General features: G+C 34.8%; 1 protein-coding gene across 4 annotated transcripts in view; it reads right to left on the bottom strand.

The window, feature by feature from the left end:
* Positions 1-17,660, bottom strand: part of MGAT5 (alpha-1,6-mannosylglycoprotein 6-beta-N-acetylglucosaminyltransferase) — a 141,989-nt gene that overhangs the window by 20,139 nt on the left and 104,190 nt on the right. For all 4 annotated transcript variants that reach the window (XM_088146490.1, XM_088146493.1, XM_088146491.1 and 1 more), the window contains 6 exons: positions 11,820-11,891; positions 10,772-10,939; positions 9,409-9,578; positions 8,133-8,267; positions 4,830-4,963; positions 1,865-1,998 (listed from right to left, as the gene is read on the bottom strand). In XM_088146490.1, the coding sequence (XP_088002616.1) occupies positions 1,865-1,998; positions 4,830-4,963; positions 8,133-8,267; positions 9,409-9,578; positions 10,772-10,939; positions 11,820-11,891 (813 nt within the window). The remainder of the gene's footprint in view (positions 1-1,864; positions 1,999-4,829; positions 4,964-8,132; positions 8,268-9,408; positions 9,579-10,771; positions 10,940-11,819; positions 11,892-17,660) is intronic.

Raw genomic sequence — 17,660 nt, 5'->3', positions numbered from 1 at the left:
TAACTGAAATTAGAGAAACTAACTTTTGTGTTATCCTTTCAGGATAATCAACTTCCATCTTAGGGAGGCTACAGGCAAGTTTGGCCAGAAGGCTGCTACACTGGGACTAATGAATTATTAGCAGTGACAATACTGTAAGTCTCTTGGACATGCACCATTCTCTTTCCACAATTATTGGCATTTTAAACAGATGGATTATAAAACCCTTGAATGTTATCAATAACCAAGAATTTTGTTGAAAACCAATTACAATCTTTAATTTTAACTAATATATTAAAATAACTATCAACATACTTTGTAAAAAAAAATTCCATTCTCTCTATAAATTTGATAAATGACAACACAGTATCATGTGGTATAGACATTAATTACAGTTAGGAGAATTTATGTTTCCTATGTTCAGATAAAATGAAATTTTTATAGCCTTAGCTTATAGAAACTGGTCTCTTCAATGAAATGTTTTTATAAGGTTTCTTCCTCTTATGTATGTATGTTCTATATATAGTTACTTATGCATATATTAATAGTGTACTGTATTTTTAAATTCTGTGACTTAGTTTTGAAACATAAATAAATAAATATAAAAAGATGCTAGGTATGAAAGCCAGTTTGATGTAGTAGTTAAGACACTGGGTTAGAAACCAGGAGACTGTGAGTGCTAGTTCTGCTTCCAGCACAAAGCCATCTGGATGACCTTGAGCTACTTACGCTCTCTCAGCCCTAGAAGGAGGCAAGGGTCAACCACTTCCAAACAAAAGATCTTGTCAAGAAAACTGCAGATACTAGTCCAGGCAGTCACCAGGAGTCAAAAACTGACCCAAAAGCACACATACACACAAAAAGGTATGATTTATCTGAAACCAGAAGTGTTATAGTTCCTTCTGTTTGTTGTGCTGTCTATATTGGACCTTTATCCCACTGGAATTATAAACATGTATGTTATATCTCACAGATGGCAACCAATTATCAGCCTCCGGTTCTCAGATGTGCCCCGTTGTAGGTGCCTCTGTTGTTTCTTATTGTAGGGTTCAGAATAGAAGCCAGAGTGTTGGATGCTCTGGATCCTGCATGAAGAAGACTCAGTGCTTAATGGGCTTTGTAGTAAATTTCTTTTAGAAATTTCTTTTAGAAATGTTTTTACCCTGGCAGAATTTGCAAGGGAGAGAAGTAAAAGGCAGGGAAGTGGAGAGATGATTTAATCTCCCCTAGCCTTGAGCAACCATGGTTGCATCAAGACTGTTTGAAGGTACTGTATGTACTTATGTTCAGCATCCTCTTCAGGCTTCTGGATTAATGCATTTTACCCATTACAGTATACACAATTCCTAGGAGGGCATATCAGTAGCAATAGGATATACTGAAGCTTTCCTTTAAAAAATGGTGGGGAGGGGGAGGGATCAGCTCTTGAAGGGAGAATATCCAACCTTGGATATCCTAGAGTTGATGTGACTCTTGACCTAAATGTTCTAAAAGCAGAAAGGAGATAAAGGAGGGACTTTACAATTGTGCCAGGGAGAACCTGACGAAAGACTGTGGACACTTCCTAACAATAATCTGCCAACCTTAAATCTGAGTTCCCTCTCACTGAGGTGTGAAGTAAAATATTTCACAATTAAAAAAAAGGAAGAAGGTAGACAGTAGAAGGTAGAAGAAAATGCTGCTCTCCTTAAGGATTTTTTTAGGATGATGTAGGTCACTCATTTTTGATCTGCAGGTGTCAGGAATGATGACACTGTTATACTGGGAACTACTGCTTTGACCCAAAACTCCTGAACAGAAAAGTCTTAAAAAGTATTATCAAATTATACGTCACCAACTTTTGTTATGCTCAACCGAAACAAATTTGCTTAACATAGCTACTCACCTTCCAGAAGTTATCAACTTTTCCGTAAACAAGTGATTGATCTTGCCTTTTGATGACATTGAAGTGCTTGATATCACTGGAGTTCAGATGCTGTTCCACAACAAACCCAAGAAAACTGTTATCTGGAGTATGAGCTGCAAACGAAGCAACAAAAGTTTACTACGCTGTCACTGCATCATTCATGTCAACTCAGGCAAAAAGGAAATGTCTCACAGCCTGGAAATATCTAGAAGATACACTGAGCTTTTAGTTATCTTCAAACCAGTAGATTTTAAATCTCTATTACCCAGGTGTATGCTTCATGTGCTATAGTATGCGTAATGAACATAATGTTTTATATGTGCATTTATTTCTGCAGCTTTTGTTTAAATGTGGATTACAGCCACATTTTTGACTATAATTTGGTATATAGTGAACTGTTATAATTTTTGGTTATAATTTGGTATATAGTGAACTGTTTAACTGCAAAAACTATTAGCTAAAAAAAAAAGCAGGGGGGCTGAAGAAGTTGGATGAAAACACCCCTCTGCAAAAATTGTTATCATCACAGAGCAGGGTTTCTCAACCAGGGTTCTGTGGAACCCTAGGTTCCATGAGAGGTGACTACGGGTTCCCTGGGAGATCATCATGATTTATTTAAACAATTATTTCAAATTCAGGCAATGAGCTCTCTCAGTAATGAGCAGAGACCAAACAAAAATCTAGTTACAACTCTTTCTGAGCATTCTGATAGTGTGCTGTGGGACTGTGTTTATTTGGTTAAATCCATTCTTAATTTCTGATGCTAAATAGGGGAGACCGTTGATAACAGGTGAACGCTATATGGCAGGGAGGGAAGAATATATTTCAGGAAAGGAGGGATATATTTCAGGAAAGGGAGGGAGAAGTGCATTTTTCAAGAAATAATGGACTCGTCCAACTTAGTCTGTGACATCACTCTCTCCCTCCCACATATTTTCCCTGCTGTTTTCCTGTAGTTATTTTATCCCATTATTTTAAATAAATTTTGTACATGGCTCAGAATTGAGTATTTGTGCAGCAAAAAGCAAGCACAGGTTTCACATTAAAGAGGTAAGCTTCACTCTTTATTTTTAGTTTAGGAACACTATTAATACACATATACAGGTGTACACATGAAACTAATATAATAAGTTTGTAACTTCTGGCCTATATTTCAGCCTGAATGTGTAGGGGTTCCCCGAGGCCTGAAAAGTAATTCAAGGGTTCCTCCAGGATCAAAAGGTTGAGGAAGGCTGTCATAGAGTAACTAAACAGGTAGGTTATTTCAATATATTCAAAGATCTGAACAGGCCATAAAGTTCATGGAATATTAATATATTTTTCATAAGCTATTTGGTCATTATAAAATTATATCCATTAAAGTTTGGTATTTCAGTCAGTCACAAAAAATGTTAGTGTCCACCACACTCAGAAAAAAGCTTCTTTTTTTCTATAATTACATTAAACTAATCAACAGAAAAAAATATACATACATAAAATAGTATTACTATAATATAGACATAATAATAATAATAATAATAATAATAATAATAATAATAATACTCGATAGATGGATAAAAATGCCAAATCCAGTCTAGACATCTAGCTTACTCTGTGACCAACCATAATATTCAAACAACTTCTGCATATCCCAGGTCTTTGGGAAAGACTTGATAGGTGGATAAAAATGCCAAATCCAGCCTAAACATCTGGCTGACTATGCGACCAACCATAACAATATAATAATAATAATACAAAAAAGTAAGGAAAAACATTTGGAAAACTGTGTTACAACAGACCAACTCCAAATTTCAACCATATTGCTTCAAGGTCATGTTACTTTCCCATTACAAACAACCTAATTCAAATGTTGGAATCATGTAGCAACAATCCACTGAAGTAAATCCAATGCAGATTTCTCCTTCTGCTACTGTATAGTAGTGCTTTTAGCCAGCTCCCATGCTCCAAAGTCCACAATTCTTGGACTTCTCTAAATATCTAATAAAAGTGTATATATTTTTAAGCCACAATGTTCAATCCAGAATCTTATTAAAAATCCTATGAATTTAAACCCAAAATGTGGCAATAATAGAACAAGTCCAAATATGACTTAGTTTCAACTCCTAAGCTACATCTTCAACAGGAAATAATTGTAACCTTATTAAGCATTCTCTGATGTGTCTTCTATACACAAAGGATTTTGTTTGGTGTTATATTAGACCTATTTTAAGGTCATAAGAAACAACTACTGTGGAACTTCAGAAGCAGGAAGAACATCTGAAACAAACATCAAATGCTTGAGTTGAGTACACTGCTAAGAAACATATTGAGCTAAATCAAACTAACTTTTTATTTCTGCAAAAAATTTAAAAACAAACTCCTTAGAACTCCTTATCTTAACATTATTTTCCCACCTTTAAAAAAACTGGGATTATCTTATTACATAAGGTTTTCAGAGTGAAAGATTGAAATTATACTTGCAATTGGGGTTGGTATCAGTTATCAGCTCCACATTAAAGTAAACCACAAGAGGTTGGGAAGGGGCTATAAAATGATCTCTAGATGAAATCAGAAATATGACAAAACAATTTTGGCAGAAGCGTGATAAAGGGTCTATACTTACTGGATAGAAACATCATGATCTGTTCCCCACCCCAAAAGGGAGATTTCACAGACCTGCTGGTTTTTTTATCACATTCTTCAGGGATCTAAGGCACCCTTCCAAGTGCATATTTGAAATTAAAAAAAAAGTAGTATTCCCTTTGGATAAATGCATTATTTCCCCAACCTCAACAACACACATCTATTTTAAGCAAGAAACTACTAGCTGAGACAAAATTTCAACTAGAGGCAAAGGAACTAATTTAATTGTTGGCTTAATTTTGGAGACAGCATGAAAAATCCTCCTAAGAGAAGCATAAATTGTGAATGATACTGAGTTATTTTAATGAGAAGACTAACTTACGAAACATTGTATAAAACTGTTGTGGATTAAGGTTCCATTTCCCCCATGGCGTTTTATGGCCCTTAGACTGGGCATAGTGAGCATGATTAAACTCTGGTTCAGTCCCAAAGGAATCTAGCACCCGTAACATACATCTAGAAGAGAAAATAAAGCAAAACCACAACAGAATTTGTTAGAAACTGTATGTTATAAAACTGAAACACAATGTAATCTGTGCTGGCACAATCTGAATATAAAAGCACTGTATGGAAGAGCAGGCTGCTTGAACAACATGGCAGGCCCCTCTGCTCCCTTCCTTCCCTCCCATTTGAGCCTTCTCCCCAGCGTCAGCGTGGCCAGCAGAGTTGCCAATAAACCACAGGTATGGGAGGAGACGGGTGTTCTGGAGCTCTGCAGCAACCGAATGAAAGAAGGCGTTTTTCCTCCAGAAGGAGCGGATGGTCCAAAGGAGAGGAAAAGGAGTATAAAGGCCCAGCAAGGCAAAGCACAATGTAAAGAAGGTGCAAGAGCTCTACACGCTGGCCATTAACATAAAAAAAAAAAAGAAATCTCAGAGACAGAACAGGCTTAAGAAAGAAATGTTGACGCCTACTAAGCGACAGTATAGAGCACAGTATATAGGTAATCGTAGTAGAGTAGTACGTAACAGTAATATAGTATATTGAATAGTAATAGTTTAGAGTATACTATAAAGATTGTCATAGTAATAGTAATTGAATAGTAATAGTATAGAATATAATAATGGTCATAATAATAGTAATTATCATAGTAATAATATAGAGCGTAATAATTGTAATAGTAATTATCCTAGTATTATAGAGATAGCAATAGAACAGAACATAGGAGGCCCTCACATACCACTTTAATATGTTTCTTTTTATAAAATAAAACATCTCCCCATCTCTTATAGGGAGATATAAAGAAACCACCTGTCCAGAGTCCAGTGCTTTTGCATCTCTCAAGTCTGGGTCAGTCTAACTGGGTATGGTTTAATAAAGAACCTGTGACACATTGCATCATTTTTTTCCCTTTGGCAAAGGAAATATGGTAATTATGAACTGCTTGTGACAGCAAAACCAAGCGGAATTTTGCACTGCAACTCCAGGAATTCTGGACTCAGAACTAATCTTCTCCTTCAAATTTAAGGTATTATTCTGCTTTCATTCCCAGAATTCTCAGCAATGACCATGCTGATTAGGAAATTCTGGGAGCTACTGTTGTAATTATAATCTTTAATAAAATTACTATATAAAAAAAGAGGAAATTCTGGGAGCTGAAGTTTCCTAGACTGAGAAAGGGGCTCTAGTTACCTATAGGCACATATCCATATATAATCTATAAAATATATTTAATGACAGTACTCAAAGGCAAAGGTTAATGCAGAAAGTGTTTATAGATACTCCCAGATCTGGGGAAGTAAAAAAAAAAAAAAAAAAAAGCTCCACTTTTTAAAACATGGTTTAAACATTTTCTAGTTTTTCTCATTTAATGATTATTTGGAATACAAACAGACCATAGAAGAATGCATGGGCTGCATGAAGTACAACATTCATATTCAATATCTGAATAATTTACCTGTTTTAATATAGACTTCTCCAGACCAATGGCCTCCAGATATGAGATGGGACTACAATTCCCAAAATTTTCAGCTAATGAAACCAGCAAATATACTGGCTGGGAATTTTCGAATTTGCAGACCCAACACTCCTGGGGAGTGCTTGGCTAAAGAAGGTTGTTTTGATCCAACATGAGTATAAGAAATTGAGAAATAAAAAAAACCAACCTAAATATTTAACTTGTGACTATGCTTTAAAAACTTCTGCCCACTGCTTTTCATAAAATGTTTTAAGCAGTAGATCTAGGCCAAAGTCATCAAGAGGCAAATATTACTTAGCAATAGTAAATCATATAGCAGAAGAAAATTATTAAGTTAGTCTACTAAGGACAGTAGAATCTGAATAACAACATGGAGTTTTTACCAAAGAAGGATGTGGGATGATACTTCGAAACTTAACTATTAACAAAAGGTTAGACTGAATTAACTATCTGCCATAACAGTGACAGCTTACATAACATGATTCTCCCCAGAGTATTAAAACTGATGACAAAGAAATGTGTATTATGAACTCAGTCATAATTTGCACTAAAATTAAAGTACTTGTTTTTAAATGAGAACAAATCAAAATTAAGAAAAATCATGTAATGCGTTTTCTCAAGTAATCTTGTTACTGTGCAAGTTTCTTTCCCTCATACATCTGCCTACTCCTTTTGCCAGAATGAATCTCTCCCAAAAGGCTGAAAAACAAAACAAAACACCCGTGCCTCTTCTACTGATGACACATTATCATACAGCTTCCTGCATTACCAGGAAGGTTGAGGACTAAGTCAATCCAAACCTTGATAATTCTTGACCTGACTTAACCACATTTCCTCTAACACTTAAGATTAAACCTATGTTTCAATGAACTGATACAGGACACCAGAAAATAAAATACTGTCCATTCAGATGCTGTTTGGGGAACATGCAGGCTCTTCTCAGGTAATTATATCCAACTATATTATCTCATCCTGGTTTTACACAAAAAGGTTGCTGCATGAATGTGTGCATATCCATCTTATATTTTATTCTGGCTTACCTTCAATAAGAGTCTTCCATTTTAGTAAAAAAAACTTTCCTTGTAATTATATTTGATCCCTCAAAGCAAGGATTGTACTTCCCCCTCCAAACTAGAACTAGAATTCCCCCTCCAAACTAGAATAAAGCAGCAAAATATAGTATGGCACTAGATTTGAACCAAAGGAGGAAAGCATGATCAAACCAAACTTAAACATTGTACAAATCAGCAACAACATTACAAATAATATTTAACATTTTATTTCTATTACTTTATGCACTTATGGATGGAAATAAGACCAGAGTAGCATTGCTGGCCCCAATCCAACAGTTTATCCCCAGGCTAGAACTGCACGGTCAACACCAACATGTGTAAAGGAAGCTGCTCACAAGTTCAGGCTCCATAGAATAAAGCCATCTGTGCAACTGAATGTTCAAATCACAGGGAGGTCTATGTGCAAATAGCAGCTCATCCATAAAAATTCCTTCGTCCAAGCTCAACAAATATACATCAAGAGCTAAGCCAGGTATATAACAATAGACACTTTCTTGTATCAAAATGCCCTATGTGAAAGCTGCTTGTGAACAGAGAGAAATGAAAATTTCAGGATCAAGAATAAGCATGGAAAGAAATGAAAAGTGTCCCATGGTTAGTAAAGAAAATTGTTTCGTAAAAGACAAATACTTACTGATAATGAACCCAGGATGGACCAAGAGTTTTCTTAAATTGAGTGAGTCCCACAATGTCAATATAAATAAGCTCTACCACTTTATCCCCTTGTGTAGGGCAGCCAGATCTGTTACCAACTACCTTCTTCATAATCCTAGCCAAAAAAAAAAGGAAAATACATTTTTAAGCAAAATTCTGCATTTACATGTTTATTGTTTAATTTCTACAGAAATTAACTACAGAATAACTCACAAAATGGTGAAGTAAAGGCAAGATTCTTGCAAAGAAGCACTGGGTCTGGAATTATAGAAGTTTCAGACATTTTCCCAAAGAAGTATCCTAAACCACAAAATTATCTGTCTAAAACCATAATGATTAATATAAAAATAAGACTTTCGTATAAAAATGTACAAAAGAGTAGTAACATTTGACAACCTGATTCTACATAAGCAAAACACTGTGCTGGTAGAACTCATTATAGTTATTGTCTATATTTCTTAATTTCTTATTCAGTGCTATACAGGAAGAATGAACGTCAACAGACGTTTAATTTTTCAAGCCAACATTCCAGATATCTGCTTTTATGACTCTTTCTATATAATCCAAGACAGGACAGATTCTAGTGACAGCTACTGTCTTATTTATAGGAAAGCAACATTAGGTTTGCTTTAAGATGATTTACAGCTGAACAGTTCTGAGGCCTTATCAGTAATAGTCATTGATGTGACATAACAAACTTCTTCTATTAAACAGCCTTAAATAGCCTGTGCTGTGAATGTAACCAAGGCTATGGTTCTCCGTGCCTTTCCAGTGCAATATTCTAAATCAGTACTTTTAGAAATTATGGATAATATGAAATAAAGACTGTCAAAATAGATCAAAATCATAGTAAAACAACTATTTTCACACAAATTACAGTCAATTTAATTTACGAATAACAAGTTTCTTTTTAAGAAATAAAGTTAATTTAAGAAAGGAAGGCAACAAATTAGGCGCATTTATTTTTTCTGCAGATGTCTAACACACCTGTAATGACAGGGAATAAAGCTGCATAGTTTGAATTCTCTAGTATTCATTTAATCAAAACTCAGGAGGAAGCAACCACAAAGTAAGTATATTATCTGTTTCATGGTGCATTGTTTAGCTTATGAAAACAATCTTATCACTGTTTAGGGAACTATCACTTTCATTTTCCTCTTCACAAAATTACAGTCTGTACAATGAACACTTCGAGAATTTGCAGTTAAGGAATGGTTTTGGTGGTTTAGTTTTAAAGTGGAATATAATCTCCTTACTCCTTGAGCTCTGCCAGCGAAGCTGAAATCCTTATGTCATGGCCCAGTAAATAGAGAGATGTAATTAAATCACTCCACTGCACTAGTTCACCAAGTGGGCCACCACTAAAGGCATTCTCTGCAATCTTGAATCCAGATTCTTTTGTGAGGAGTCCCAGATGAACGAGGACCTGCAAAAGGAAGAGGCAATGGGGAACAATTTCAGCACCAACTATTGAAAATTTCTAATGTGAATTTCCCTGCTTTAATATGTATATAGATAACTTAGTGACCCCACCCTAGACCTCTGGCCAGTGGCAGAAGACACATGTCTTTCTCTTCATTTCTACTACACAAGGACAAAAGTCAATATATTATATTTTAGTTTTCCTTATTACTTTCCAAGTTAAACATCACTATGTGATGTTTGACAGACTGTCACAGGAATCAATCTCCATCACTTATATAAATATATATCAGTTTTCCCAACTATTGGGAACATTGGGGATTATACTTCCATATTTATATATTAATATATGCATTTACTTATTTATTATTACGCGCACTTCAATCAAGCAAATTTAAGTGTCTTGCAAGTAAAACAAAACAAAGAACATAAATATAAATAATATAAATATAAATAAATACGTAAATAATATAAATTAAATTGTAGTCCAATCATCTACAAACTACAGCCTTCATAAAACCACAAAAAATAGTACCATCTACATTTTAGGTTTTCACACCCTTAATCCCTGAAAGCCTATTTAAATAACCAATTTTTTGGCAGTGTTAATAATGAAGATGCTTCTTATTTATTCTTCTTATTTCTAAGGATAACCAGACCCACAGGAGGGAAGCTTTGGCCAAAAATACTTTTCTCCAAATCAGTTCTTTCTACTTTCTACTGACACATACTGGGCAGGCAGCTTTCAACCGAAGTTAGTGATCTCACTGAGACCCAGGTCCTACAGCATGTAAAACTTATTACTTGCACCTTTAACTGCACCCAGACACAAACTGGCAACCAATTCAGCTCCTGTAGTACAGGCTTTACAAGCGAATATTTCAGCCCCGACAGTAAATGATTGCCACATTCTGAACCAGCTATAGTTGTGGGTGGTCTTTAAAGGCAGTTCCATGTTGAGTAAGTTACAATAATCACACACACATATTCAGGAAAATTCAGGGCTATAAGTAATAGACTGGAAGGCAGTGGCGAGTAGTTTTCTTGTATCGTTGCCAAGAAAACCACATAGATCTGTCCATGTAATCACCAGAACTTGAGCTCCACTCCAGGAAACTTCCTTTTAGGCAGATGAAGTTGCAACATGCTTTGCAAGTTTTAAGCAATGTAAAAATATATTTTATGTAGTGAACTCACCTTTTTTTGTTTTCTCTTCTCCAAGTTTTGTTTTTCAGCAAGTGATTTTATTGCTTCTATCCAAGTATCAGCCATTCTCTTTATTCGCAGCATCATCCATCGGAATTCTTCATGTCTCAACATCATTTTGTACAGCAAATCAAAATTGGTTCTGATTTCAGCCTTCAGCTAAACAACACATTTTAAAAATCAGTGGTAGTGCAAGATCAAAATGTCCCTTTGTGATACCCGGGTACAATGTGTATTTGTGTAGGTGAGAGGTTGCTGTTCCATTTTCATTACATTAAATTAAATAAAAGGGACATGCAGATGTTTCAAAATTCAAATTCAAAAGCAGGAAAGTGGAAATTAACACTAACAAAATATTTGCAATACTCACAGGTGTCAGAAAACCTACCTAGATTCCTAAATGGCTCACGAAGCCTAGTAAAACAATACTTTTTTATTATTCTAAAAACATAATAGTAAGGCAATCTCCTGTAAAAAGCTACAGTCTCTCAACATTTCACATGAGAATACCCAGATATCACATAAGATCTTACTGAAATCTAGCAATGGGACTTGGGGACACAAAAGGTTGCTGACCTCTGAAAATTCCTGATTTATCATATTTGGCTCCCCTTACATCCCAAAAAGCTATTTGCACCTTTACTTATCTTATCAAAATCCCACTAAAGATATACCATAGCCAAACACTGCTCACTGACCACCACCAAATAAAGATTCTGAATTTAAGTCTCAAATATATTTTGCAAATTCAGTAAATCTAGTCATTTTAAAATGAACCATGCATCTAAATATTTGCTGAGTGGCTAAAATTATTTAACTTTTTTCTCAGAATTGATTTCCAACATACTGTTTTCTACAATAGTTATGGGAAAAGATGATAGGACCAACCATTACCAGAATACTGGATGTTCTGATTGGACTGACTCTGTCTGTTACTATCTATACTTTATTTTTCTTAGTGGAAACATTCAGAAATATATTTTATTAAAAAAAAATAATTCTAAAGCCCATTTTAAATGGGGCAAGGCTTACTTCTTACCATTGTCTTCTGATCCATTTCTTCATTGGGATTTTTTGCTCTCCAGGGTAAACGAGGACACCAATTTTCAACCTGCAAAAGCATTAAGTTCAACTTCAAAATCCAGCAAAATGCCCAGTTGTGTATTTTGTTGATGCAATTCCATCATCATTTAATAGCATATATAACAGGACAGCTAAAGTTCAGCAGGTGACAAAAATGTTATTTAGCAAGACAGCAAGAACAACAATAGAAGTTCAAAAGATGTAGGAAACAGCTTAAAGTCTAAAGGTTTCCTTCTTGTTCTTCAATAAACTGGTTACCTTTCATTAAGAGTTCATATCTGCAACATAAAAACAACAGTTCTAAAGCCCTGAAAAGGCTGGTATGAGAAAATTCACTTAGCCTGGAAGACACAGAACAGGTCAGCACTCCCAGATCTGCTGCTCTTTAAATATTGGAAATAAAAGGCTCTAAATTCCCAGCCAGAATTTCCAACAGCATCAACTTGGGGAAGCTTGCTGTAGGCCATTACAAGTTTTAGAAATGAAGATACCTATGAGTAATGCAAAAATATGATACAACCAACCAACAAAAGAAGGAAAACTGTGGCATTTTTTTAAAGCAAAAATAATATTGCCTTGACCAGCCTTGTCTGGGCTTGGAATTAAACAGGGTCCAACCTGTTAGTACCTGGATGAGAGATCACCAGAAAATAATAGGGGAATACTAGGGAAATTTTTAAAAGAAATGTCCTGAAAGAAGGCAATGGCAAATAACTCCATACTTTTGCCAAGAAAGCTGCAAGGTTGTATCTCTGTAATCACCAAGAGTTGAACTCAATTTGAGGGAGTCTTTACTTTATCATTACTAAAGAGTTAGATTCATATTTATTCAAATGTAAAGCAGAAATACTGCAATCAGTGAAACTCAAATTCATTGGGCCTATTGTTAAATATGATTAAATCTGGACATGTGATGTTCCAAAGTAGACATGAGTGTATAACAGCAAAATGTTTTCCTACAGGATGTCTTTGAAGAGTAAATAATCACAGAATGCATCATGGATAGTATTAGACTTCTGCCTGACAGGCTAAACTGGAACCAATTAAACAAGCACACAAGAATCCAGGAAATTCTGACAACGAATTTTACTGAAGAAAAAGCAAAGAAGCCATTATGAAAGAATTCCAGTGACTGACATGTATCAAATACAAGTTTTATAAGAAGTGAAATCAAAGTTCCATTTTCTCCTACCCTTTCTGCTGCTTGAATTATGCAGAAGGCTGACTGGCCCCCTATTTTGGGAGGGGAGGCCTGGTTTCCATCTTTGTCTTGTTACAGTAAAATGTAATATTGGGTTATTTTCTTCTGACCACATGAGAACTCCTCCTCGTGTATTGCTTTTTGGCTAAGTATTCAAATTCAGAAACCGTCTGCTAGCTTTCTGCAATCAAATACTGTCTAAAATGCTATCCACAAAACTAAGCTATACATCAAGGCTTAAGGACTTCCAAATATACATGCAAATATAAATTGTTTACTACTCAGTAAGAAATCATTAGAAGAGAATCTAATTCCTGATAGAAAATATAACCAAGAGGCTAGTGGGATATAAATGTCATAATCAATTAAATCTGAATGCATGAGAGTTACTAGTTAATCAACGTCTTGTCTGAAAAGTTAATAGGTTGTTATGGTTATTCATAGTACGCTTACCACTATCAATGTAGTTCTGCACACAGAAGAGCCAAATGGTGCATTCTTATCAAGGACATGCATGCTTTTTTATAAGTAACTTTACATCTTTGCTGTAAAGCAACAACTTTTAATATTTCTCCTACTCAGTGTTATGTTATATACTTGAGGATCCTCTGTCCATTTTAATCTGCAATATCTATGCAACTCTATCCAATTCTTACTTGGAAATGGGAGAGAGGTCAGGGAAGACTGCATGCTTGATCCCATCTTCCTCTCACTTTGATCTCTCCATGCTTTCTGGTCAATGTGTGAATGGGTTTTGTATAAAAAGAGTTCTGTTTGTGCAGCTGAACAAAGCAATCTCATATGCATGTTCAACTAAAAATGTAGAAAAAAGAAAATATGACTTCTGGTACATGAATATCAGGTGTGCAGGTTCCAGGTTCAATCACTTTCTCAATATACACATGCTGGGGGCTGAGACATACTGAGTTTTGGAGTGCACTCCAGTGTGGGTAGGTATAAAGCCCTTTTGGAGGGAAACGTGGCAAATGCTTCAGGTCCCATATGTGGAAAGATCCCCATTCAAAACATGGTTCAGAAAGGATCAGTGATATTATATTACCAAGGGTCATTTCGGTATTTTGGGTTTGCGTTCAGTCATAAGGTACTCGACTTCAAAAGAAAAAGGGAGACAAAGTGACATAAAAGAGAGGAAGTGTATGTGGGAGAATAAATGAACATTCTGCCTGTGGTCCTGAGTCTTAAAAAGGCCTTGTGCAAAAATGATTCTGGCTTATTTCAATATCAATTGCCATGCAGACCAATATTAACATCATGCATTTCTTTATCACACTGTGGTTGTATTCCTTAAAAAAAAAAGAAACGTAATTTCCTTTGGTCCTTTTATTCCAATATTCAAAAATCCAGAAAATAATACATTCAAAATTAAATGCCTGGATCCAAAGAAGCAGGTGAACATATGTGCTAAGAATAGGGAAACCAGTTTTGCTATTTGGAAATAGAATACTGTTCCACACAGAGTGCTGGCATGGAAGGTATCTAACCAACCATGGATTGCTGTTGGAAAAGTAAAGTAGAAAAGACATAAAAACACTCCAGATTAAATGAAGGATTACTTCACATTTGCATGCTTTCTATTTCTACTTTTTAAAAAAGTTTTGCTTATCAAGCATGCCCTTGGATTGAGAAGTATCCGCATTGGTAATGTTTTCACAAGGACTGAATGAGGGAAAATGTTCTTTCATATAATAAAAATGATAGCCTGTTCTCAAAATGTTTTGGAGATTTAGTCCACAAGGAACAGAAAACTGAAAAACATTTGTGGGGGGGGGGAGGGGAGAGGACTGGAGACAGTGCCCTGGTAACTTGGAATAAAGCCAGTATTAAAAATTCTCACATAACATTACTTTGTGGCTGATACCCAATTCTGCATACTTTATTTGAATTAATTAATCATTTGCACTAAGTTTGTTCAACTGTGGAATTAGCCCTATCCAACCAAATAGAGCAAAAAATCTCCACACAAAGAAAGTTTGTTGTGAAACAGACAGTTGTTTATCAATTGTAACAGCAACTTTTTAAAAAAACAGCAATGTAATTTTGTTCTGTGTTGGCAGGTTTGCTTTTGAATTGTTCCAATTTAAATAATTACTACTGAAAAAAGAATCTTCAGTTATAAAAATAATTTTATAATGGCATTGTGCTTACTTGCACAAACCCAGTTCCTTCAGTCATACAGAACTTCATTCTCTGATGTGCGTGTAGAAAGTGCATGTACAACCACCATGCCAAAGCACTTCCCAGCTCTTCTAAGTCTTAGAGACCCAAGTAGGCACAGCACCAGCATAGAAAAGGGTTACAGTTAAGTGAATGTTACAACAAAATATGTTTTCAATATGTTATATGAAAAGCTACCGGTAGGGATTTCCTTCAGGGGACTTCCATTAGTGATGAAGTTGAAAATAAAATACTAATATTAGTTTTTTCCCCTTAATACCTAACTTCTTACTACTAAAATTTCTAGTTCCATTTGTTTCTAGTTCTCCCAAACTACTATAAACATAGTCACAACATTTAGCATTCAGCTTTCAGCCTTATCATAAACTGTTAATTCTCTATCACTATCCATTTTAACAAACAGCCATGTGAAATGTCAGTTCCAAGTGACTTTTATCAGCCAAAACAATTCATATATCCACATCACTGTCGTGGATGTAAGAATTTCCTTTCATGCTTGCAATCACTAATACTTAAGTGTTCAACTATAGATATTTAATATAAACCATAGCATAGCATGAATTGTACGAGTAAGTACATATGCTGGATAACTCACGGCTAATATCACGATGGCACTCCTTTGCTTCCCATAGTGGAAGTTCAAACCTTCTGCCATGTGACCCAGTACATCTGTACAATACAGAAACATACTAACTGTCTCTGTAATTCATGAGATGGCTCTTAGCCAGCACATCAGTCACCCAATATTCTAGCTAGTACTGTACGTTTCAGAAAGAAAAAAAAATTCTTGAAGCCTTTCAAAATGGTTAGTTCTTAGTTATAACCACACTAACAGTGAAGTGCAAAGCTACACTTAAAAAAGAAAAGAAAAACTGCATTCTACAGAAAAGCGGGTTATAAAAAATTATGCCCCAATGGGATTAAATGCTCCATATATATTTATACACACACACATATATTTAAGTCTTACTGAAAATAACATGGTTTTTACAAAGCTAAAGTATGAAATGGCAAAGTTAGGCCTATACCTCCCAGTGAATGGCTAGGTATATATACTGAAACATTTACTCATCTATTAAAATAATGTAGTACAAATAAATTTATACTTTCCTCCTGCAAAACCTGTATCTTGGAAGGGGATCTACATATTCTTAACATTCAAAATAAGCCAAACAGATTAATAGTATAATGCTAGAAGATAGTGGATAAAGTCATGCTTGATATGGGCTTTTTGGTGGACATATGAAACTACTGCAGGTATTACTACTCACTTAGAACCACATCCATACATGGAAATGTGGAAAACATGAAGGGTCATTTTATCATGCTTGATGGACTTGTAAAAAAGCTAGAAAATTTGGGTTTAAATATATATAGCGATACAAAGAATTTTAAAGATTAATATTCAACTGAAACTAGAACTTTTCTTGCTGGGACTAATGGACGGATGACTACAAAAGACTTATGGAAGATTGTTTTTGTACATGGTAAGTGCAGCAAGATTATTACATGCACAAAGATGGAAAGACTTTGAAATACCCACAATGGAAGAATGGTTGGTGAATATGACAAAATTTGCAGACATGGAAAAATTGATTTGCTGGATTAGGGAAAAGACAATAACTACATTTGTTAGTGACTGGAATCCCTTTATGGACTTTTTGCTGAAAATGGAAAAAAAATGAACTTGTGATTTATGGGTTTGATGATTAGGAAGGTAAAATACAGAAAGAAGGGAGCCATTATGCAACCTTAGAGAGAAGATAAAATATAAATGCATTTATAACTGCTGTAAAGAAGATTGGAAGCCACTCCTTTATATCTTTTTTCCTTTTCTCTTTCTTTTTTGTCTTTTATTCCTTTCTTATTTACTTATCACTTTTCCTTTCCTTTCCTTTACTTTTACTTCCCTTTGCCTTTAAATTTGTATTGCTTTTATTTTATAAAAAATATCTTTAATAAAAATTAATTAAAAAAAAGAACCACATCCATACGCAATGTTGAGCTAGAAGTTTCTAGCATTTTCTATCAATTTACCATCTGATACAAAGAGATACAAAGGAACAACTGGTGCATAAGCCACCATTGATGACAATTTCATTGGCCCCTTCTACCGAAATTCTAATCATTTTATTCTATCAGAGCTTGTGGTAAAGCAGGCTACATACCAAAAAGTAATAGTTTATAACACTAGCCAATTACTTGGCCATTATTATTGCTATCAGTTACTATTAAAATTTTTAATGGGCCAATAAATAAAATTCTCAATTTGGACTATCAACCTATTAAAATAAGAAAATAAAAAACAATAAAATACCACACATTATAAAACACAGAAGTCCTTATCCCGTATAGTTTGTACATTTAAAATAAAATCTAACTGTAAAAATTAGAAAAATA

Source organism: Python bivittatus, unplaced genomic scaffold, assembly GCF_059951505.1.
Source record: "Python bivittatus isolate LINGU-HERP-01145 unplaced genomic scaffold, Pbiv_v1 ctg000480_np1212, whole genome shotgun sequence".
In the NCBI taxonomy this organism is placed as follows: domain Eukaryota; kingdom Metazoa; phylum Chordata; class Lepidosauria; order Squamata; family Pythonidae; genus Python; species Python bivittatus.
The sequence above is the reverse complement of the archived record's forward strand: the minus strand, read 5'-3'. Positions and strand labels throughout refer to the sequence as shown.